Genomic DNA, 22626 nt, shown 5'->3' with positions numbered 1-22626 from the left:
GGAAGGGATGCCCAGCGCTCACCTGACCAGCGTCTGGGTCTGCAGGGCCCACACCCGCAGCCCATTCACCCCAAGTGTGAGCAGCACCAGCCAGCTGCAAGCACCAGGGGTCACCCACTTGGCCCGGCGGGGGGGCTGTGTGGAGGTGCGGGGGAGGGGGGCTCACCTGACCATGGTCTGGTTCTGCAGGTCCCACACCACGATGTTGCCGTCGCTGCAGCAGGAGAAGCAGACCTTGGCGTCGGGGCTGATGGCCAGGGCGTAGCAGGCGGGCGCCGAGGAGGTCAGCTCCGCCTTGATGCGGGGGGTGGGCGCGGCCAGGTCCCAGATGGACAAGGTGCTGGCCTCGCCCCCCACGATGAGGCTGCGCCCGTCCGGGAGGAGCTTGCAGGACCGGATGTAGTTGTCGCGGTTCTGGGGACGGAGCGGGAGCAGCACCCATGAAGCCAGTCACTGCAGAGTGTGTGGGGGGGGGCGATCTAGTGCCCCTCAAGGCTCAGGGGAACGTCTCCCCCGAAGTCAGCAGACTTTGGTTCAGCCCCCAGGTGCCAGCCACAGGCTGTGCCTGCCCAGTGCCACCTGTCCTGGGAGGAGGCGCCTGGGCCAGGCCTCAGTGGAGGTTGGTGGAATTCCCCCTGCAGGGCTCTAAACTTTTGCAGGCCCTGAAGCAATTTCGACCTTACTCCAAAGCAGTCCCAGGTCCCCACCTCTGCTGCCACCCCCAAGCTGACCCGTGTCCTGCCCACTGCCAGGGGGCTACAGCCCTTGGCAAAACGGCCTGGGGGTTTTGGCTGTGTCAAGACCATGAGGGGCAGGACAATTAAATGACTCACCTGAGGCCACACAGAGAGTCTGTGGCAGAGCGAGGAACTAACCCCACTCTCCTGTAGCCCCGGCCAACTCCTTACAGAAGCCCATTGGTTGTTCCTCGTGACTGAGGCTGCCAGCGCCCCGCGATGGACACTGGCCTGTTTACCCTCCATTACGCTGTGGCATGGGAGGGACAGCAAAGCCTGCCCACCCTTCCTGCAACGCGCCCGGCCTGGCTGTGCGGAACCAGCCCTCAGGCTGCCGCTGCTGCAGGCCTAGCCCTGCCACGCTTGGGGCACTGGCAGGGCCACCCAGGGCGTGAGGAATTGCACTGGACTGGGCATTTCCTGCACAGCTGGCTTAGGCCACCGGCTTCCGCCACGCGCCCCTCCCCCGGTCTGTGGCTCAGGTCAGGAGCCCAAACACCAGGGCGGTTCTGCACGTGGCCGAGCCTGAGCTGTTCCCCATGCTCAGGGACACCCCCAAGTGCTGCAGGGACGAGCCGTCACACCCCGCTGCGCAGCGCCGTCCAGGCAGGGCAGGCGCCGGCGTCGCTGGCGTGCTAATGAGCAGGGCCCCGGGGTAGCTCAATTATTAATGGCTTTTGCTTGTGACCAGGGTTTTCTAGCGGCGGAGCCATGCCAGGCCCTGCTGCTCCCCGCGTCTTGAGGATGCAGTCGCGCATTCAGCGCCACCCCGCCCTTTCACACCACTATGTGGGCAAGGCTCCTGTGCTGGCTCCGTGGGGAAACTGAGGCAGGGGACATGAAGGTTGGGCTTTGCACACACGCTCCTGGGGGAGCAGAGCGGGACCCACGCAGGGCCCAGCCCTCGGTGGGTGCAAGGCCCAGCCTAGGACCCACAGCAGGGGCCTTGGGAAGGTGCCACGCCAGCTCACTACACTGACAATCTCCAGTGCATAGCACCTGCCTTTGGCTACAGGGCCAAATCCTCGGCTGGCGTCCCCGCAGCCATGGCAACCTCCCCACTAGGGACCTGGTCCTCAAGGGCAGCAAGGAAGCATGCTGGGTCCAGCAGAAGCAGCCTCCTCCCTGCGTCCCTGCCGGGCTAAGGACGAAGCCCTGACCCATTTCTGCAGCTCACGTCCCGCACACCCGCCCCCCCCCCCTTACCAGGCAGTCCAGCTGCGCCACAGGCGTCTTGGCCCCAGACTGCCCCACGTCCCACACCTTCACGCAGCCCTTGCCCCCCGTGTAGACGTGCTGCGTGGAGCTGCTGATGGTGACGGCGCAGACCACCTCGCCGTGGGTCAGGGTGTGCAGCTGGCGGGCGTGCCGGGGGATGCCGGTGCCGATGAGGGCGTCGGGCGGGAAGGGGACCGGCTGCATCTGCCCGTCGGCGCTCACGTGGAAGGAGTAGGCGCTGGAGGAGCAGGAGAGGCGGGTGAGCTGGCAGGGCTTAGAGACATGCAGCCCTCCTGGGCATAACGCGCTCAGCCCCTTCTGTCCTGTCATTTCCAGTGGGCTGTGCTTAGGGTTCCCTGCCAGGGGAGGCTGGAAGAGGAGGGGCCGCTCCAGGCAGGTACATACCCAGCCCCCTTACTGTCGCAGTAGGTAAGCCTCGGCCAGCTGTAGTGTATTGGTCCAGGAGGGAGGGCAGGCCTGTAAACCTCAGCATCCCAATAGGGAAACTGAGTCCGAGAGCGAGGCAGCAACTCAGCCAGGGAGTTGGGGGCCCAGCAGGGAATCGACGCCAGGGATACGGAGTCTCACCACGGTGCCGACTACTGGGCCAGCCTTCCCCGAAGCAGCAGCGTGGCCATGGCCTGTTTGGTGCCATAGGCCAGTGGCAGCTTGGACACGCCGTATCCTGCCACCTCCCCTCACCGATTCCACCCCCCCCCGCCCTCAGCCCCTGCCCGGAGGCGTCTGCACTTACGGTTTCCCGCCGGGGATGGCCGGCAGAGAGGAGGAGACCGTGGACGCCCTCAGGTGCGGGTGGGATTCAAAAGCCACCTGCAAAGGCCAAGGGAGCACAGTCCACAAAGCGGCGCGCCGGGGAGGGGCCGTAGGGACCCCCGGCACCGAGGCTGGGGGAGGACGCCCTCTCCTGCAGGAACATCACAGGGCGGGGGGCACAGCTGACACCAGGGTCCCTCCCAAGGGCCAATTTCTGCTCCGCTGTTGCGGGCTGCACAGCTGGGCCAGGAGCAGGGCGCCCCGGCCAGCCCCGTTCCACCGGGGAGAGGTGCCCCATGGGAGCAGACTGGCCCATGCCCTGCACCCAGTCCCCCCGCTGGGGCTGCGCGGGCACCGGCGCGACTCACCAGAGGGGACCGTCCATACATCACCGTCCCGCTGACTTGCGGCGAGAGGTGGATGCTCACGTACGTGCTGGGTGCGGCGAGCTCCCCATTGAGGGTGGCGTGAGGCACCACCCCGAAGGAGGCTGGGTAGGTGCTGGGCACGCTCAGGGGGCTGCGCAGAGCTGCGGGGCGGGAGAAGAGAGGCAGCCGTGAGCAGCACGCCTGGGTGCTTGTCACCCACCTTGCCCCAGTGTGGGCCATGGGCAGCTGGGGCTGAGCCTGGGCGCACGGAGAGCCAGCTCTGTGAGTCAAGAGCTTGTGTGCAGTACCACAGCGGCACCATGAACTGAGGCACCTGGCTGAGGTCTGGGCCCTGCTGTGCTACAGGCTGTACAGAGACACGGTGAGACAGCTGCAGCCTCAAAGGTCGCAGGGAAGGTGAACAAAGGGGAGGAGGGGAAACCGAGGCACAGACTGGCGGCAGGACGTGCCCAAGGTCACCCAGTGGATCAGTGGCAGAGCCAAGAATAGCAGCTAGGTCTTGTGAGTGCCAGGCCAGCGGCCCCGAGCCACGCGGCCTTTCCTGCCCTGGATGGCGAGGCTCTGAAATCCCTCTAAACCGGGCTCCGACGGAATTAAGCAAGCGAGTTCCAAGCTGAGCCCAGGAGATTTCTCCTCTCGGGTCCCACTGGCTTATCGAGATCCACGCCCAGCCCCCGCCCTTCCGCCGGCATCACTGGGCAGCATAGACCAGGGCGCCAGGTCTCCATGCCTTGCTCAGATCCCACTTTGGAAACTAGCCCCGGGCATCTAACGCCTTGGGGCCGCGGCGCTGGGCAGCTCAGGCTAGTGCGGGAGCACCAGTGACCTCCTGCCTTGCAGGGGCAGCCGAGTGTCAGAACAAGCCAGTCTCCCGGCCCAGGGCCCTTTCGCTCTCTGCCCGCGTGCGGCAGGAGTTTGCAGGGTGTGCGGATTGCCCCGGAGCAGCGCTGGGACTGGTGCAGGGGGAGTGCCCGGCTCTCACGGTCGGCACTGGGACTGGTGCAGGGGGAGTGCCCGGCTCTCACGGTAGGCGCTGTGACTGGTGCAGGGGCAGTGCCCGGCTCTCACGGTCGGCACTGGGACTGGTGCAGGGGGAGTGCCCGGCTCTCACGGTAGGCGCTGTGACTGGTGCAGGGGCAGTGCCCGGCTCTCACGGTCAGCGCTGGGACTGGTGCAGGGGGAGTGCCCGGCTCTCACGGTCAGCGCTGGGTGCAGGGGGAGTGCCCGGCTCTCACGGTCAGCGCTGGGTGCAGGGGGAGTGCCCGGCTCTCACGGTCGGCGATGGGTGGAGGGGGAGTGCCCGGCTCTCACGGTCAGCGCTGGGTGCAGGGGGAGTGCCCGGCTCTCACGGTCAGCGCTGGGTGCAGGGGGAGTGCCCGGCTCTCACGGTCAGCGCTGGGTGCAGGGGCAGTGCCCGGCTCTCACGGTCGGCGCTGGGTGCAGGGGGAGTGCCCGGCTCTCACGGTCAGCGCTGGGTGCAGGGGGAGTGCCCGGCTCTCACGGTCGGCGCTGGGTGCAGGGGCAGTGCCCGGCTCTCACGGTCAGCGCTGGGTGCAGGGGGAGTGCCCGGCTCTCACGGTCGGCGCTGGGTGCAGGGGGAGTGCCGGGCTCTCACGGTCAGCGCTGGGTGCAGGGGGAGTGCCGGGCTCTCACGGTCAGCGCTGGGTGCAGGGGGAGTGCCCGGCTCTCACGGTCAGCGCTGGGTGCAGGGGGAGTGCCCGGCTCTCACGGTCAGCGCTGGGTGCAGGGGGAGTGCCCGGCTCTCACGGTCAGCGCTGGGTGCAGGGGGAGTGCCCGGCTCTCACGGTCGGCGCTGGGTGCAGGGGGAGTGCCCGGCTCTCATGGTCGGCGCTGGGACTGGTGCAGGGGGAGTGCCCGGCTCTCACGGTCAGCGCTGGGTGCAGGGGGAGTGCCGGGCTCTCACGGTCAGCGCTGGGTGCAGGGGGAGTGCCCGGCTCTCACGGTCAGCGCTGGGTGCAGGGGGAGTGCCCGGCTCTCACGGTCAGCGCTGGGTGCAGGGGGAGTGCCCGGCTCTCACGGTCAGCGCTGGGTGCAGGGGGAGTGCCCGGCTCTCACGGTCAGCGCTGGGTGCAGGGGGAGTGCCTGGCTCTCACGGTCGGCGCTGGGTGCAGGGGGAGTGCCCGGCTCTCACGGTCGGCGCTGTGACTGGTGCAAGGGGAGTGCCCGGCTCTCACGGTTGGCGCTGGGTGCAGGGGCAGTGCCCGGCTCTCACGGTCGGCGCTGTGACTGGTGCAAGGGGAGTGCCCAGCTCTCACGGTCGGCGCTGGGTGCAGGGGGAGTGCCCGGCTCTCACGGTCGGCGCTGGGTGCAGGGGGAGTGCCCGGCTCTCACGGTCGGCGCTGGATGCAGGGGAAGTGCCCGGCTCTCACGGTCGGCGCTGGGTGCAGGGGCAGTGCCCGGCTCTCACGGTCGGCGCTGGTTGCAGGGGGAGTGCCCGGCTCTCACGGTCGGCGCTGGGTGCAGGGGCAGTGCCCGGCTCTCACGGTCGGCGCTGGGTGCAGGGGGAGTGCCCGGCTCTCACGGTCGGCGCTGGGTGCAGGGGCAGTGCCCGGCTCTCACGGTCGGCGCTGGGTGCAGGGGCAGTGCCCGGCTCTCACGGTCGGCGCTGGTTGCAGGGGGAGTGCCCGGCTCTCACGGTCGGCGCTGGGTGCAGGGGCAGTGCCCGGCTCTCACGGTCGGCCCTGGGTGCAGGGGGAGTGCCCGGCTCTCACGGTCAGCGCTGGGTGCAGGGGGAGTGCCCGGCTCTCACGGTCAGCGCTGGGTGCAGGGGGAGTGCCCGGCTCTCACGGTCAGCGCTGGGTGCAGGGGGAGTGCCCGGCTCTCACGGTCAGCTCTGGGTGCAGGGGAAGTGCCCGGCTCTCACGGTCAGCGCTGGGTGCAGGGGCAGTGCCCGGCTCTCACGGTCGGCGCTGGGTGCAGGGGCAGTGCCCGGCTCTCACGGTCAGCGCTGGGTGCAGTCAGCCTGCACCTCGCTTCCCGGGCCCGGGCTTTCCGTGCGTGTCCCTTTAGTCGCACTGGTAGGGAGAAGCTATGGACAGAAGCCCGTGGAAAGTGGCACGGGGGCCACGGCAACCAAACATCTCGCGGGCCACACGTAGAACCCAATGGGCCACACGCGGCCACGGGCTGCTCCCCACTGCTGTGGACACACAAGCACAACCCCACAGAGAAATCCACCCCACACACGCACAACCCCACAGAGAAATCCACCCCACACACGCACAACCCCACAGAGAAATCCACCCCACACACACGCAACCCCACAGAGAAATCCACCCCACACACGCGCAACCCCACAGCGAAATCCACCCCACACACGCGCAACCCCACAGAGAAATCCACCCCACACACGCGCAACCCCACAGAGAAATCCACCCCACACACGCGCAACCCCACAGAGAAATCCACCCCACACACGCACAACCCCACAGAGAAATCCACCCCACACACGCGCAACCCCACAGAGAAATCCACCCCACACACGCACAACCCCACAGAGAAATCCACCCCACACACGCACAACCCCACAGAGGAATCCACCCCACACACACGCAACCCCACAGAGAAATCCACCCCACACACGCACAACCCCACAGAGAAATCCACTCCACACACGCGCAACCCCACAGAGAAATCCACCCCACACACGCACAACCCCACAGAGAAATCCGGCGCCAGCTCACAGCACCCTGGTCTCTGGGAGGGGTCAGGGTCTGATGTGCCAGAAGGAGAGGCGGCCCCCCCCGGCCTCCCCGGTTCCCCCGGCCCTCCTGCAACATTCGCCTTGGGTGGGGAGGCAAATACATTAGGATCCAATAATTGTATCATTATCCCAGGGTCCCACCTGCCCCAACCCCGGGGGCCCTTTGTTACTAGGCACTTCGCAAACACAGGAGATGAAATGCCTGAAATCTCTTTTTCACGGCTGGCACAGGGAGCTTAAGGCCCAGATACTCAAAGGTCTTTAGACACTTGAGTTAGGTGCCTTTGAAGATCTGGGCCTAAATGATTTGCTCTAGGCCATGCAAAGAGTCTGTGGCAGAGCAGTCCCTAAAAGACAACCTTCCCTTGCCAGCTCTTTCCTGAGCCCACCAGCCAATGTGCCTTGCTCAGCCTTGTTTTCACATGCAGAACCAGAAATATGATTAGTCAGAAAACAATGTGGAGCCCTTTCCAAAATACAGATTCAATTTTTGTGGCTCTGAATTCCTGCAGCAGTGAGACCCACCAGTTGACACAAACCATATGATGGACCCAGACCCGAGAAGCAAGGAGGGCCTTGCATGCCACAGCAGGCTCCCGGCACCTTGATGCATCATGCCTGTCAGTGTAAGTGACTGACACACTGTATTCCACAGCAGAATCACTTTCATAAAATTGGCTGTGATACAGGTGGAAATCCAGAGCTCTGTACATGGGTGACTGCATCAGCTGATGTGTACAGAACACCACCCACTCCTGCACGCACACATGTGCTTTGTGATGAGGCCAGGCAGTGTCTCAGAAGGACACAGACGCCTTAGAGAGACTCACTGATGGTGTCGGTAGCAGGCGGCTTGGAGGAAAGTTGCCGGAGGTGGGAGGCCGAGCTGGGGCCGGGTGTTACGGAGTCCCGTGGTGGAGAGGAGCTGGAGGACTTGGAGGCGGGAGTGTTGGCGGAGACATCGTTCTACAGTGGAAAGGAGATAGGGAGGCATTTTTCACGGTGCCCTGCTAGCCAAGAACCCCCAAACGCGACCTTGGCTCCCATGAAACCTCTCACCACCCCAGTGTGGGAAACTGAGGTACAGCGCGGCAGTGACATTTGTCCAAGTTCACAAAGAGATTCCGTGGCTGGGCTTGGTACAGAACCTACGAGTCCCGGCTCCCAGCCCCTCGCACAGCGTCCACCCCTAGGACTGGAGCCCCCTCCTGCCCGGAGCTGGGACACCCACCACCAGAGTTTTGACTCCCAAAGAGAACCCCCCCTCCATGTAATGCCCACACAGAGCAACTGCAGGCAGCCCCCACCCCCGGGCTGCGCACACCAGCTCTTTGCAGGATGGGGCCCATCTCTGACAACCAGCCCCCTTGCAGGATGGGGCCCTTCTCCCAGCCACCCTGCCCTGCTGGCGGTGCCGCTGCACGATCCCAGATCTGCCTTCCTCGGGTGGAAATCCAAGTGGAGGCTGCAAAGCTCACACCACTCAGGTCCTTTTGCCTGCCCCAATCAGACTGTCCCAGAGAAAGGCCAGCAGCGCTAACAAGGCTCCCGAACCCCTGCAGCCGGCAGATTGCTCCTGCTGGACCCTCTCGCTCCTCCCCGTGGGAGCTAGGCTAGGGCTGACGGTGCAATCAATAGCCTCGCTCCCAGGCCGCTCGCCTGCTGATGTTTCAATCGGCGAAGCAGGCGGCCGCGGGGCCAATCGATGGATTGCGCAGCACGCGGCGCAGCCCAGGGGAATTCTGCAGGCAGCCGAATGGAAAATACCTGCAGAGCCGGGCTCCAGTGACCAGCGCCGTGACCGGCACGCGCCGCCTGCCAGGCCGCGGGGGGGGGGGGGGCACCAGCGATAGCAGGGATGCAGGATTCACGAACTAGGCTCATTGGTCAGGGCCTGCTGGTGCTCCCCCAGGCGTTACACGTGGTACGGAGGGGCTGAGGCGAGACCCGGGGCGGGGAACTGGCTGGCCCAAGGAGGGGCAGCGAGTCAGTAAAGAGCAAGGAACAGAACCCGCGTGTCCTGGCTCCTAGGCCCCTCCTGCTCCAACCACTAGGCAGCAAAGCCCCCACAAGCCTTCCCTCTCGCTCCCCCGCCCTTAACCCGGAGTGCGGGGAGGCCCTCCAGGGGCCATGCTGAGCGGGGTGACTGCAGTGTGTTGTGGCTTGCAGGGTTAACCCTCTGGGGATTGGTTCCTGGGCTTCTGGCAGGCGCTCAGGGCTGGAGCCGGAGGGAAGGACCCTGGCAGCATGGGCAGGAAGGGAGTGTCAGGAGGAGAAACCCAGCGTGTCGCGCCCTCCCCCATCTCTCTACCTGGCCAGCCCGACTTGATCCCTCCAACGACCAGGAGCTACTGGGGAGAGGGGGCCACTGGCCATGTCACTGCCCCCCCAGCTCAGGGAAGGGCCAGGACAACCCCCCTCCGCCCTGGCCCCGCCTCGTTCCCAGCCCCCTCCCCTGAGCAATGCAGCCTGGGAGATGAGAGGGGTGGGGGGGAAGCAGAGCAACAGGGACCCAGCTGATGATGGGGGCAGTCCCACCTCCTCCTGCCGGTGAGTGTGTGTGGGGGGGCCTGACCCCTTCTGCTGCGCTAGACTCCTGCCTCCCCCAGACGCCCAGAGACTCTGGCCTGGCACCCTCCTGCCCACTCCGTTTGGGGGCGCATGCCCCTTGTGCCCCCCACACCCTGCTTACCCCATTGCCAGTCCATGGCCCCCTGGGCAGGGAACCAGCATGGGGATGTGGGGTGCTGGGGGAAATGCAGTGCAGGATGGGGGCAGGGTCCTTTCCTGGTGGCTGGCAGGGCCAGGGACGTGGGGGGCAGGGAGTAACAGGATGGGCACTCACGAAGGGCTTGAGGGGTTAAGGGCCAGTGGGGCCCACGCAGTTGCCTGTCATGAGGAAAGGAGCAGGCGGGATTGTGGGGGCAGCATCTCCTTCCCTGACCCAGAGTTTCAGCCGGGGCACCTCCCGGCACCTCGCCTGCAAGGTGCCAATCGCAGACCCATTGGCCAGGCACTCGGCTGCAGCAAGGAGAGACACCAGGGGCAGTGCCCCCTGCGAGACTGGGGGTCCCCTCCCCATCCCACAGCCTCTGCAGCTTGCAGCCCATCACCTTACCAGGCTCTGGTCCTTCCCTTTGAGAGGTGTGGTGCTCCGGCTGGAGGCCAGGGAGGCAGGGCTTTCTGGCATGTCCCTGCGGGCAGGTGGGAGCTTGGCGCTGGGTGCATGGGCAGGGCTGCTGGGCTCAGACGGCGGATCCTGCAGCGGGAAAGACGACAGAGCTTTCAGAAAGGAGTGAACTGGCACCCAGCGCAGACAGCCAGCAGGGCCAGCAGCAGTCGGCTCTCCTCCTGCCGGTCTGAGCCCAAGCGTCAGAGCTACGCAGGTGGGGGAGCAGAATCCAGCCCTGCTTTTGCAGAGGGACACAAGTTCAGGAGAAAATCGGCTCGTCTTTTCAATGCCCAGGCAAATTGCAAAGCCACATTCATTCTCGCTTGCTCTCTCTTAATGCAATTGGCTGGGAGAAGTGGGGAACGCCTGCTGATTGGCTACAATATAATCAACCAGGCAGACAAAATGACTGTTTGCAAATCAGTCGAGTGTCCAGGACAGACACCTCCAGGTTGCCGACCTCACGTGCCCAGAAAGTCATGGTGAGATTTTTTTTAAATAACAACTTTGGGGTTCTTTCTCTTTGCCTTTCCGAGGTCTCGTGTCCCAGCTTCTCCCCACAGTCAGGAAGGCTGGAAACTGAGGGTTGGTTGGTTTGTTTTTAAAGAAAACTTGATTCTGATGCGTTCACGTGACTTCCAGAATGGGGGCTTCTCGAACACCAGCAAAAATCACAAGACTTGTGATCGTAGAGTCCTAGAACACTAGAACTGGAAGAGACCTTGAGAGGTCCCCTGCCCTCACAGCACCATCTAGATCAGTGTTTCTTGAGCTTTTTAAGACGGAGGAACCCCAAACAACAATTGTTTTTATGAGGAACACCAAGGACTTTTTGTTGAGCAAAAAAAGAAAAAAAGAGGCTGGGGAAAAGTTATTGAGCAAAAAAAAAATATATATATATATATATATAGGGTTGGGGGGAAGATTATTGAGGGGGGGGGAAAAGTCGTGGCCATTTTGAACTCTGTTGTTCTCCGCGGCCCATCTCCGACTGCCCCGCGGCTCACCGGTATGCCAGGGAACACGGATCTAGGTCATCCCTGACAGGTGTGTGTCCAACCTGCTCTTAAATATCTCAAATGGTGGAGATTCCACAACCTCCCTGGGCCATTTATTCCAGGGTTTAACTGCCCTGACAGGTAGGAAGTTATTCCTCATGTCCAGCCTAAACCTCCCTTGCTGCAGTTTAAGCCCATTGCTTCTTGTCCTGTCCTCAGAGGCCAAGGAGAACAATTTTCCTCTCTCCTCCTTGTAACACCCTTTGATGTACTTGAAAACTGCTCTCACGTCCCCTCTCAGTCGTCTTTTCCAAACTAAACAAACCCAACTCTTTCCGTCTTCCCTCCCAGGTTATGGCTTCTAGACCTTTCATCATTCTTGTGGCTCTTCGCTGGACCGTGAGAGGTGTGAATCTGCCCAGGAGTTGCCGTCACTTACCATCAGGCCTGGTCTAGACACAGATTTCAGACCAGTACCCAGATATGGTTTTATGGGGACAGCTGCGAGCGGGGCCATACACCACTCGAGTTCATTCCCCTTTCGGAGTAGCTGTTACTTTTATACTGACCTATCCTGGACTGGAGCTGTACCAGTACCGCTACCGTAATATACATTGCGTGTCTAGACATGGCCTTAGGAGATCTAATTAAAAACTTCTCACTCACCTCATCCACTACTAGGTTATAATCACTCTTATCCCCGTCGCTGTCCTGCCAGTGGGGGAAACAGAGCAAGGAACAATTAAAACAGCAAAACACCGACACAGGCCAGATCTTGGCAGTGTTGCCTAGTGGTTCAAGCACTTGAGTGTGACTCAGAAGACCTGGGATCTAGTCCTAGCTCTGCCACTGGGCAGTTACGGCACCGCTGTCTGCCTCAGTTTCCCCATCTGGAAAATGGGACTGATGAGACGGATGTCCTTTGTTTTATGTTAAGAGATGGAAACCACTAGAAAAACCCAAGGGGTATTTATGATCTTGCCACACTCTTGGCATGTCTCTCTGACCTGAAACCCATGGAAACGAGGGGAATGTTTCCCTGCCAAACTCAAGGGGCTTTGGATCTGACCCCACAAAAGCAGTCTGTCAGCTGAGCAGAGACCCACAAGTCCCTCGGATTTAAGGTCTCCTTGTGGAATTCTTTTTTAAGGCGGTTTCCCAAATATTTTCTGCAGCACTTTCAAGCTAGTACATAAGGCTGAAAAGTCCCGTCTGGTTACAAAGCGCTGCAGAGTCATTATTTCCTACCCCCATCGGCACTGGAGCAGGTGGAACTTTGGTTTTGTTATAATCATCATCTCTCGGCTTTCTCCCCCACAGCACCTGCAGCATCTGGGAGACAAATCCCACAGCCTCCAGCCAACATTAAAAACAGCCACAGGCAGGGCAGGGGTATAATCGTTAGCAGTGTTAGCGCAGAGCCAAACGCTCTCAGCTGAGACTGGGGCGCTGCTGTGCTGGGTGCTGTACATACAACTATCGAGAGATGGTCAGGCTGCAATCAGTCTAGACCAGACAGAGCAAGGGGAAACTGAGGCACAGAGAGGCAATGTGACTTAACCAAGGTCGCCCAGCAGGTCAGAAAAGAATGCTGGTCTCCCAAGCCCCAGTCCAGTGCACTAACCACTGAGCAATGCTACCTGTCTATGTGACCCCCTAATGAGAGAGGCTGGAGTAGAGATTCTGTTCTGGACAAAGCCCAAGCTCTTCTCCATTTGCCTCCAAAGACTCCAGTAGGGACTCAAGCTCCCCCAGGTTCCTGTGTGTATGTGGGGGGGGGGGGGGGGGGGTCTCGGTTGCACCAAGACTGCCCCAGCAAACCCATTGTGGCTACAGCATCAGGGACGTCCCCCAACCCAGGGCTCTCTCTTGGGATGCACGCGCTCCCACCCGCGGGCCGGACTCTCACCAGGAAACTGGCACAACGACAGGTCGCCCCAGCAGAATCTGGCTCATTGACATGGAAGCCAAGTGATGCCTGTGAGCAAGGCCCATCCCTGCCCAGGGATGCTGCCCGATTGATTCACTTCCCCAGCCTTCCCTCCCGTCAGGCATCCGGCTCCTCACCCCGCAGGGCCGGGACTAGAACTCCGGCCCTTAGACGCCCAGCGCGGTGCCCTACCCACTGAACCGGGAGAGTCTGGGGACGGCTGAGCAGGCCCCTCCCCTTGCCTCTCTTGGCGCGTCCCCTGCACCGCACTCACGTAATGTCCTGGCAGGTCCTTCTCCTCCCGTTTCCGCTTGACCCCCGTGCCTCCCGGCCGCTCCTCGTCCTGCAGGCTCTCGGGAGGGGAGGCGGAAATGCTCTGCTCCGGCAAATCAAGAGGAGCCCGAGTTAATGCCCAGCCAGAGTCCCAGCAGCTGCCAAGCTACTTCCCACAGCTTCCTGCCGGCAGGCCAAGGGGAGCAGGCTCAGCCCACGGCTGGCAGCATGCGTGGCCCAGCTCCTTTCGGGGTGGAGGATGGACCCCGGCATCTGAACCCCCCTCAGAGGCCGGCAGAGACTTGGGATCCAGGGTCTTTTCGATTCCGCAGCTCAGCCGATCTCCCTGCCAGCCAGGGTGAAAGTGGCTTGGCACTGGCCCCATCCTGCCCCCTCCCTGGGAGCCCCATCCTGCCCCCTCCCTGCCAGCTCATGCCCTCAGCCCCTGTGACCTGCCCCCACAAACGCGCCAGCTGGCACTGTGCAAAATCACCCCGCACATAAAAAGGGGGAGGCGGGTTTTATCCTCCTGGCCCGAGAGACGGGTACTCAGAGACGGGATGCTGGGTTCTAGTCCTGCCCCTGGGGCAGAGTGCAACCTACAAGGTTAGCGCGGGAAGGGGACTTGGAGACAGGACTCCTGGGTCCTGCTCCTGGCTCAGGGAGGCAGGATTTTGTCTAAGGGTCAAACATAGATCAGGGAGTCCAGACTCCCAAGTTCTGCTACCAAGAGCAGCAGGGTGGGGAGTCTGGACTCCAAGGTTCCAGGCCAACTTCTGTCCTGGACTGACTCAGGCAAACTGCTTCTCTGCATCTCAGTTTCCCCATCTGCACAATCAGGGCGATGCTCTTTACTTGCCTCCCACGGAGGGGGGAGACCAGGAGGCTGAATTCACTGACTGGTTATCAAGGGCTCAGAGATCTCCTTGAAAAGGCCTTCACCAATCGCTTCGTCAGTTTCCCATTCTGCCCTTAGCTCCCATGGTTCCCTGGAAGCTGCCACCCACCAGCGTCAAAGGCTCCCCAGCTGATGAGCAGAGCGCCCATGGCTGGCAGCATATATTTCTACTAGTGGTGCGCACATCTGCACGTGCCTTGGTGCACATAACAACATTTATTCTGCACAGGGATGGAAACCAGTAGAGGGAACATTGGCAAGAACAACCTGAAGAGCCGGAAGCCCATGCCAATATTCCTTCTCTGCCCCATGCCCCCCGCCGCGGGGCACGGACACTGTCCAGACACCGCATGCCATTTCCACAGCGGGTTCTGCGCTTGCACTGACGGGAGAGAGGGCTGATCAGCCCACCCGCCCCGCGAGGCCGCAGCGAGCCTTGCCAAAGCCAGCGCAGCCTGGCTGCCGGCATCTGGATGGGGGGGAGGGGTCACTTCAAGGAGAGATACCAGCCAGCACATGCAGACAGATCTGTGCAGCAGGTGGGCCTCATAAATGACCTATTTAAATAAACATTTTCCAGAAGGAAAGGGGGGGCAGAAGAGCCACCCCCTGCTCCGCCCCCAGCCGAGGAAGCGCTGGCTCTGTGCAGAGCTGTTTGTGTAGGGGCTAAATTAAAACAACAGTTGAGTAACGCGCCTCCCTTAGTGCCTGGACTTGAAGGCAGTTCCGCCCCTTGGGAGATAATGAGGCATGACAGGAATGGAAAATCCCCAGCCACCGTCTACTGTTTGCGCTGCACTTGGCCTTAACCCCTTCACCACTGGAACAAGGAGCGTGGAGAAATCAAGAGCAGCAGCACGTCCCTCCCCCCAGCCCAGTCCCATTGGCACTGGGCTGGTGTCGATTTGATTGTAACTAAACCTGCGTGGGTGCCTTAAATCCCTTTATCCCTGCCATCAGGCGCTTCTGCTTCCTCTGACGATAATATCATCAACTTTCTCCTCCTCCTCCCACCCCCACACACCTGCTTTGGCCGGATTCTGATCCCCAGAGAACGGGTGTCAAATCTGGAGTGACGGTGCTGTGACAGGATCCTATTCGACCTCACCCAGCTCAGCGGTCGTAAGGATATCGGCAGGCCCGGGTTTCTAAGCGGGCTCTGGTGTTAGGGTGCCTGGGTTTTGGGGGCTCCTCTTGGGGAGTTGGGCACTCGCAGCTCCCAAGAGTTGTGTGTTTTCAGCATTTCCCACCCACCCCCGTCTCCTCCCCATGACCTTACACTTGCTCAGAGCTGCTCTCCCTCTCCCCTACTCAAAGTGGTCCAGAGTCAAGGACCTTTTCACCCCTCAGACGGTTAACTCTCAGAACGCCCTGCTGCAGGACACAACTAGCTTGCAGGGACTGCACATTTGTCTGAGCAGGGGTGGCCTCAGGTGTCAAGAGGAAAATGACAAAGGGCCATCAATCCTCCGGCTTCAGACCAAAAGCTCATCTGCGGCCGTGGCCAGGCAGACTTTCCCGCAGCCCACCCCGCTTGTTTTGGATTGTGTTTCTACTGCAGTAATGCCCGAGAGCCTCAGTCACGGACCACAACCCCATTGTGCAAGGCACTGTACAAACACAGATCGTATGTGCCCCAAAGAGCTTACACCTTCCTCTAAGAGTCTGGAATCGATCCCTGGTGGAGCAATCCAGCCGTAATCACTGCACTTCCTGTGCGGCGCCTGCCTGCCTAGCACATCACTGGTCCAGCCCACACCTTTTCCCATCCCCCCCAAGGATTTCAAGACCATCCTTCGCTGTGGATCAATGCAAATGACTCACCAGCTGGAGGGGCACAGCCAGATCTCTAACCCTTCTGCGCCCTTCCTCCACCGCACACTGGAGACCAGAAAGGCTGAACCGCAAAGCAATGTAATACCACGGCATGGCTAGTGCCTGTCAGCGCAAGCTGCCTCCGCCTCGAAGCATTCCCTGTCCTCCTAGTCCAGGAGGAATGTCTCAGTGGCATGAATCTGAAACACACCTGAACTGGGTCTTTTCAAACACACCTTCTCTCCCACTGCTGCCATCAGCAGGTTACTGCCAAGTCTCTGGGATTTCAAGTGGCCACGGTTCAGATAGCAGACTACCCACAGCTAGGTTTGTGTTTCTAGTGGTGGTGCACATTCACACATGCCTTAGTGCACACAAGAACATTTATTCCACACATAGATGGAAACGATTAGCGGGACCATTGGTGGAGGGTCCAGGAGGTTGCGCCCTCCAAAGCGTCCTCTCAGGTTTTGGGCTGGTGGTGGGACTGGCTCTCTGATCTGCCTCCAGGCAGCCCTGCCAGGGAGCGTGGGGCCCCGAGGGGACATTCCCACCGGGTGAGCTGGAAACGCTGTCTCTGAAAGGACGGAAGAGGCTATTTTGGGAGCAGCGCTCAACCTTGGCTGAGTCAGGCTGAGCACCTCGGCTGTTAAACTGCTCCCCCCACATTTCCCCCCGGAGCACGCCTGCCAAAGCCGGGGGGATTTTAGCCCCTTTATTTTGTATAGTCCCAACCCAGACTCGACTGCTGATTCCCCCTGCCCCCGTTTCCTTACAGCAGCCCACCCCAACTCCACCTAAAGCTCCTCCTGAATTTCATCTGGCTCCATCACCCTTTGTTTTCCACCTTGAGCCACACTGCCGCTCTGCTGGGGAGCTGTTAAATAGCTGCCATGCTCCACCCCAGAGGTGGCTGCATTGTAGTGGTGGGTGAATAGGCGTCCTGTGTGCTTTGGGTAGAACATTTAAGTAGGATGAAGCTGTCAGTGGGGGCAGCCCAGCTCTCCCTTTCTGAGGTCAGGAACGGAGCCATGTCTCTGCCTGCTTCCTACGGGGATGGCTCAAGAGGACTGTACTACCAAGGGGGAGGGGAGGCCACCCCAATACCCAGAAATCCTCCTTAGGGGACACAAGGGTGCACTGCAGGCATCCTGTTTGACACACTGCAAGCTACAGGCACCCGCCCCTGTGTATTACTGTGTGTATTGTACGGGCATGGCTGCATGGGCAACGTGTGTGTGTGTGTGTGTGTGTGTATGTGTGTGTATGTGTGTTGAAAGGTTATGAGGGCACACGTGCGCATGTGTGTGCTGAAACGCTCTCAGGGTGTGTGTGTGTGTGTGTGTGTGTGTGTGTGTGTGTGTATGTGTGTTGAAAGGTTATGAGGGCACACGTGCGCGTGTGTGTGCTGAAACGCTCTCAGGGTGTGTGTGTGTGTGTGTGTGTGTGTGTGTGTGCTGAAACGCTCTCAGGGTGTGTGTGTGTGTGTGCTGAAACGCTCTCAGGGTGTGTGTGTGTGTGTGTGTGTGTGTGTGTGTGTGTGTGTGTGTGCTGAAACGCTCTCAGGGTGTGTGTGTGTGTGTGTGTGTGTGTGTGTGTGTGTGTTGAAAGGTTATGAGGGCACACGTGCGCGTGTGTGTGCTGAAACGCTCTCAGGGGGTGTGTGTGTGTGTGTGTGTGTGTGTGTGTGTGTGCTGAAACGCTCTCAGGGGGTGTGTGTGTGTGTGTGTGTGTGTGCTGAAACGCTCTCAGGGTGTGTGCACGTGTTGAAAGGCTATGAGGGCACACGTGCGTGAGTATGTGTGTGTGTGTATAGAGTACAGCCCCGGTGTGTGTGTATTTAAGGCTCGCAGTGTCTGAGCCCGAAGGGGGTGGGAAGTGTGACTCTCTGGGAGGCTCTGCGCGAGTCCCTTGTGCCTAAGGAGGGTGCTGGGGCTGGTCTGCTCCCCCCTGGCAGTGACTGCCGACGGGCTGCACAGGGCACAAGGTGAGGCCCAGGCAGGCTCAGTCCCCGTCAGGCCAGCTCCGAGCGAGGCCAATGCCCAGGGCTGCCCTCCAGCAAGCTTCCCACATGGCCCCCCAGCTCCTGCCAGCCGGCACCAGCCCTGGAGAGAGGAGCGGAAGGGTCCAGGCTCCGTGGCCCGCCAAGGCCAACCTGCTCTGTGGACGTTCCCAGCCAGAGGCTGAGTTTTCAGCTCTCAGAACCCAGGCATCTGGCCCCGCTCTTCCAAAGGCGCCTCAGTGCAGAGCCTGTGCGCCGAGGGGCCGAGTCACCCTGGGCACCTCCTGAGCCCTTTGCTTCTGGAGACGGCGGCAACTGAGCCTCCAGCCCTGTGGGGACCACCGCCCTCCTCTGACAGCCGGGGGAAACTGAGGCACCGCACGGGGCCGGGCCTCCCCAGCCCCGCGAGAGAAAAGCAAAGTGCTTTGGGGAATGTGGCCATTGTCTCGGTGTCACTGGTGCAAATGCCAGTTCTGGGCCAGCTCCTCAGCGGGTGCAAACAGCTGTAGCTACATTGGTGCCAATGGCCTGGCCCTCTGGATGGTGCAAGCCATCACAGCTCCACGGAAGTCAGTGGGGCCCAATCTCCCGCTGCTGCCCAGCAGCCTCGCTCCACTGAAATCCATGGGGGACTGCTCCCCTGAGGGGTGGAAATTCCCCTGGCGTCAGCTCCCTAGTGGCAGCTGCCCTGAAGTCACGGGAACGAAGGCAACGGACTCCTGCCCCCAGAGGGGCTGCCCATCGTCACAGCAAACCCAGCCCCCGCCCCAGGAAATGTGCGGACAGAAGCAATTTACAAGTGCAGAAGAAACAGCCTGTTGGCTCCCACTGGTTCCCTCCCAGCCGCTAAACCTCCCACGCAGGAGAGTAACAGTGGAGTCGATTGGCTGATTCCTCCCCTCCCCCTGCCCCGGCAAGCACATTGGTTAGCAGGCTGGCCAGCAGCCTGGCTCAGTCCTGGCTTGCGCTGGGTCTGGGACCTATCCACCCCGCTGCGGTTCTGCATTTCAGGTGTGTTAGGAGACGGGTGGGCAGGCAGCCTGGCTCAGTCCTGGGTTGCACCGAGTCTGGGAGCTCAGACCTTTATCAGAGGCAGCAGCACTCGACGACAGGCAGCCGGTCCCTGAGGGGGGCTGGTTTTGAAACCGGCTCCCCTCACCGACCAGCTCCTGCCTGGCACCCCGCACTGCTGCCTCAGATACAGAGGCAGCAACAGAGAGGCCGAGCACACTGGCTGTGGCCCCGCCCCCAGGGACTATAGAACAGTCGACTAACAGATACGAATTTGAGGTTACTCGACTATTCAATTAACCGATGTTCATAGACTCATAGAACCACAGAGCTGGAAGAGACATCAGAAGGTCATCACGTCCAGCCCCGTTTAACATCCCTAGCCCAGACAAGTCATGTCCTGGCCCCAGCGCATGGCTTACCCGGCTTGGCGTGCACTCTGGGGTCCGTCCGGCAGGAAGAGACAGGTGCGTAGGTAGCCCCAGGTTGGGAAAGCACAAAGGGAGAACAAAGAGGTTCAGTTAGAGGTCTGATCTGGGGTGTGCGCCCCCAGCGTAACCAGGGGAGGCTGGACAGCGCCATTCCTGGCCACCCGGCTCCTGGGGCTGGGTTCCTTGCACTAGTAAATGGACGGGTCAGATACTGGGGGACAGAACTCGGCTGTTGCACACGCTGGGCTTTGTTCCGGTCTCAGAGACTATTCTGGAGAGGCAGGGAGGACCCAGGCCAGTCACCCCCCAGGCAACCACAGCCAGAGTATCTGTAACACCCCTCGGAGCCTAGCCCACTGGCCCCGCGTGGGAATCAGAGACCCCCGAAGCTGCAGACCGGGATGCGCCAGCCCATGGAAAAGAACAGCAAATGTTCCCTGGGGAGACAGCGTGAGCCCTGCACCTTGGCCCGCGCTGCAGCGCCGATGTTGCTCGTTCTCATGCCGGATCCGGAGCCTGGCTGGTAATGATCGCATCAGCATGTGGAGAGGATCAATGGGCTCTCCCAGCAGAGTCCCAATCTTCTCTGGCAGGAGAACAGATGCTCAGGCATGAAGCAGACAGAAATCAAGAGACGGAGGAGCTGAACATATTTACCCGCCCCAGGCCTCGCTGGTCAGCACAAAGGAACAGGGCTGAGGGAGATCAGCGTCTCAGAATGCGGCTTGGATGTAATGGGACCAGCTCTGGAATAATGCACCCGAGATACTAGGATTACCCCTGGGACGTGTGCAGCGTTGCCCGGATTTTTAAGGGTGAAAGGAGCCAATCATCCAACATAACACCGGCCCTCAGAGGACACCGAACGACGCTGCATCTGGCCAAGCAGTGCAGGAGTCATTAGCCTAGCTCTCTGGTTTGCAAAGGGTTATGCAAGAAAGACTAAAACCTGCTTTTCTCCTCTTCCAACTGTTTATTCCAAGGGGGGGGGGACACCTTTAAAGAGACACTGTCACAATTAAAAGCCTGCACGTACATGTGCGGAGGGATGCACACGTGCCCCCCACCACACACACACACAATTGCTGGTGCCACGTACATGTGCGGAGGGACGCACACGTGCCCCCCACCATACACTGACACAATTGCTGGTGCCACGTACATGTGCGGAGGGACGCACACGTGCCCCCCACCATACACACACACAATTGCTGGTGCCACGTACATGTGCGGAGGGATGCACACGTGCCCCCCACCATACGCAGACACAATTGCTGGTGCCACGTACATGTGCGGAGGGATGCACACGTGCCCCCCACCATACACACACACAATTGCTGGTGCCACGTACATGTGCGGAGGGATGCACACGTGCCCCCCACCATACACACACACAATTGCTGGTGCCACGTACATGTGCGGAGGGATGCACACGTGCCCCCCACCATACGCAGACACAATTGCTGGTGCCACTCACGTCACCTGACATTATTAAAAGCAAAACTGGATCATTTGTAAAAGTCAGTTTCCCTTTCATCATTTTTGCCATTATCTATGGACTAGTCGCCCCTGAGGACCCCTGCGTATGAAGAAACCAAAACTGATGGAATCGTTCCTTTGGTGCGTTTGGCAACGGGCACCCTCGTCTGAAAGCAGCGCGGAGGGTCCTTGGCTAACATGCCGCTGTCTGCCTAGGCGCCTTTGCCATGTGTCACCAACCCGGGCCAGCACCGCTCTTCGTGCGTGCTCATGGAGCCAACGTGCCTGGCCAGAGCCTGGGGTGAGCTGGCAACCGGGCAGCAGCGGGCAGGGGGTGGGCACGGAGCGCCTGGGTAGGCAGAGAGAGGAGGCACACACAGGACCAGAGCCAGAGAGGCGAGAGGCTGGGAGAGGACGGCAGGAGGAGGTGGCTGGTTCTCGTTCACTTTCAAAGCAATTTCTGCCCAGCGAGTGGCAAATGGACACAGAGAATACGCTGGGCTGAGGCTGGAAGGGTCAGAAAGCAGCGACAGCAAGTGACAGACAGACGGAGGGCGCAGCACAGGAGGGGCAGAGGCTGCTGCAGCAGGGAGAGGGGAGATGCCCCAGGACGGGGGGGGGGTGTCACGCACAGCACAGCCGGGCCACCCTCCTTCCTGATTTCCACCTCGCTCAGCCGGGAAGCTGTTTCTGTGGAATCCTCCCTGCCCCAGCCCTGTTTGCTACATGCCCCCGTCCCAGCGCTGCCTGGTTCACACCCTGCCCCCTTCTCCACAAGGAGGGGCTGTGCCGGGCGACTCAGCCACCCCCCTGGGAGGACAGCGTGGGAGGTGCGAAGGCTGGCTTTCCCGCCCCTCAGCCATGCTGGTGGGAGGAGATAATGGGCTGGATTTTAGCCCCCCCCAGGCCCACATGGCTGCAGTCACACAGAGACGGCTGCTAATGGCATCTTCCCCTGGCAATTTGGAGACGGAGTCAGGAGCAGTTTGGTTCACAGGCGCTTTACTAGCTAATGCCGCTGGTGGCAACCCACAGCGCACTCTCCGGGGAGATGTGCAGGGCACAGCATCAAAGAAACAGCAGCCCTTCTGCTGACTGCCTGGCGGAGCCCACCACGCACGCCTCTGTGTGTGTACACTCGTGTGCGTGCACAAGCACACTCATGGGCACACAGAAAGACGTGTGTCGGGGCGCATGGACACAACCAGGCATGCCTGCACACGCGCAGGTGTCCAGGTTTGCACACTGCAATGCTGCTGTTCTCTCCGTCAGAACCAGCATCAACCTCGCGAGCTTCCAGAGACTTAATTCGCTTTCTCGGTCACTCGCTGTGTCCGGCGCGTCTCTGACCGGAGAGGCAGCAACCGCACGCCAGAGCATCCCGGGAAAGGGCAGAGGGTAACGTCTGCCCTTGCTGTAGGCCCCTGGGTGGGAGGCTGCTGGGTGGTACCAAACAGCAGCATCAGTCTCAGTCCTGGCGCTGCCTTAAGGACCGATCATTCCCCTTCCCGTCCTGCCCCCAAGCAGCCTGGCTCTGCTCCCACAACAAGGGGCTGGGGTCTCCTTAGCCAAGCAGCTTTCCTGAGCCACAGCAACGCCAGCAGCCGCGTCAGCAGAATACGAGCTGAGAAGCACCTTGCAGGGGCTGGGTCATGCGCTCTCCCGCGCCCGGCTGCTGGTCGGTAGCTCCCGGGCACTCAGGATGCTGTGCCAGCACGTGGGCAGCTCTCGCTCTTTCAGGCCTCCAAGGGCTAACTGCCCCTTCCCCCCCCAGG

The 22626-nt window shown here is 61.0% G+C and overlaps 1 protein-coding gene across 5 annotated transcripts in view; it reads right to left on the bottom strand.

The window, feature by feature from the left end:
* TLE2 (TLE family member 2, transcriptional corepressor) overlaps positions 1–22626 on the bottom strand; it is a 32842-nt gene that overhangs the window by 2516 nt on the left and 7700 nt on the right. For all 5 annotated transcript variants that reach the window (XR_012896676.1, XM_075902552.1, XM_075902553.1 and 2 more), the window contains 9 exons: positions 19364–19380; positions 13217–13318; positions 11679–11723; positions 9961–10101; positions 7673–7808; positions 3098–3258; positions 2710–2786; positions 1944–2193; positions 167–414 (listed from right to left, as the gene is read on the bottom strand). Coding sequence is in view for 4 of the 5 variants with exons in the window: in XM_075902552.1 (XP_075758667.1) it covers positions 167–414; positions 1944–2193; positions 2710–2786; positions 3098–3258; positions 7673–7808; positions 9961–10101; positions 11679–11723; positions 13217–13318; positions 19364–19380 (1177 nt within the window). In the remaining variant the exon portion in view is untranslated. The remainder of the gene's footprint in view (positions 1–166; positions 415–1943; positions 2194–2709; positions 2787–3097; positions 3259–7672; positions 7809–9960; positions 10102–11678; positions 11724–13216; positions 13319–19363; positions 19381–22626) is intronic.

Source organism: Pelodiscus sinensis, chromosome 19 (genome assembly GCF_049634645.1).
Source record: "Pelodiscus sinensis isolate JC-2024 chromosome 19, ASM4963464v1, whole genome shotgun sequence".
Classification (NCBI taxonomy): Eukaryota; Metazoa; Chordata; order Testudines; family Trionychidae; genus Pelodiscus; species Pelodiscus sinensis.
The sequence above is the reverse complement of the archived record's forward strand: the minus strand, read 5'-3'. Positions and strand labels throughout refer to the sequence as shown.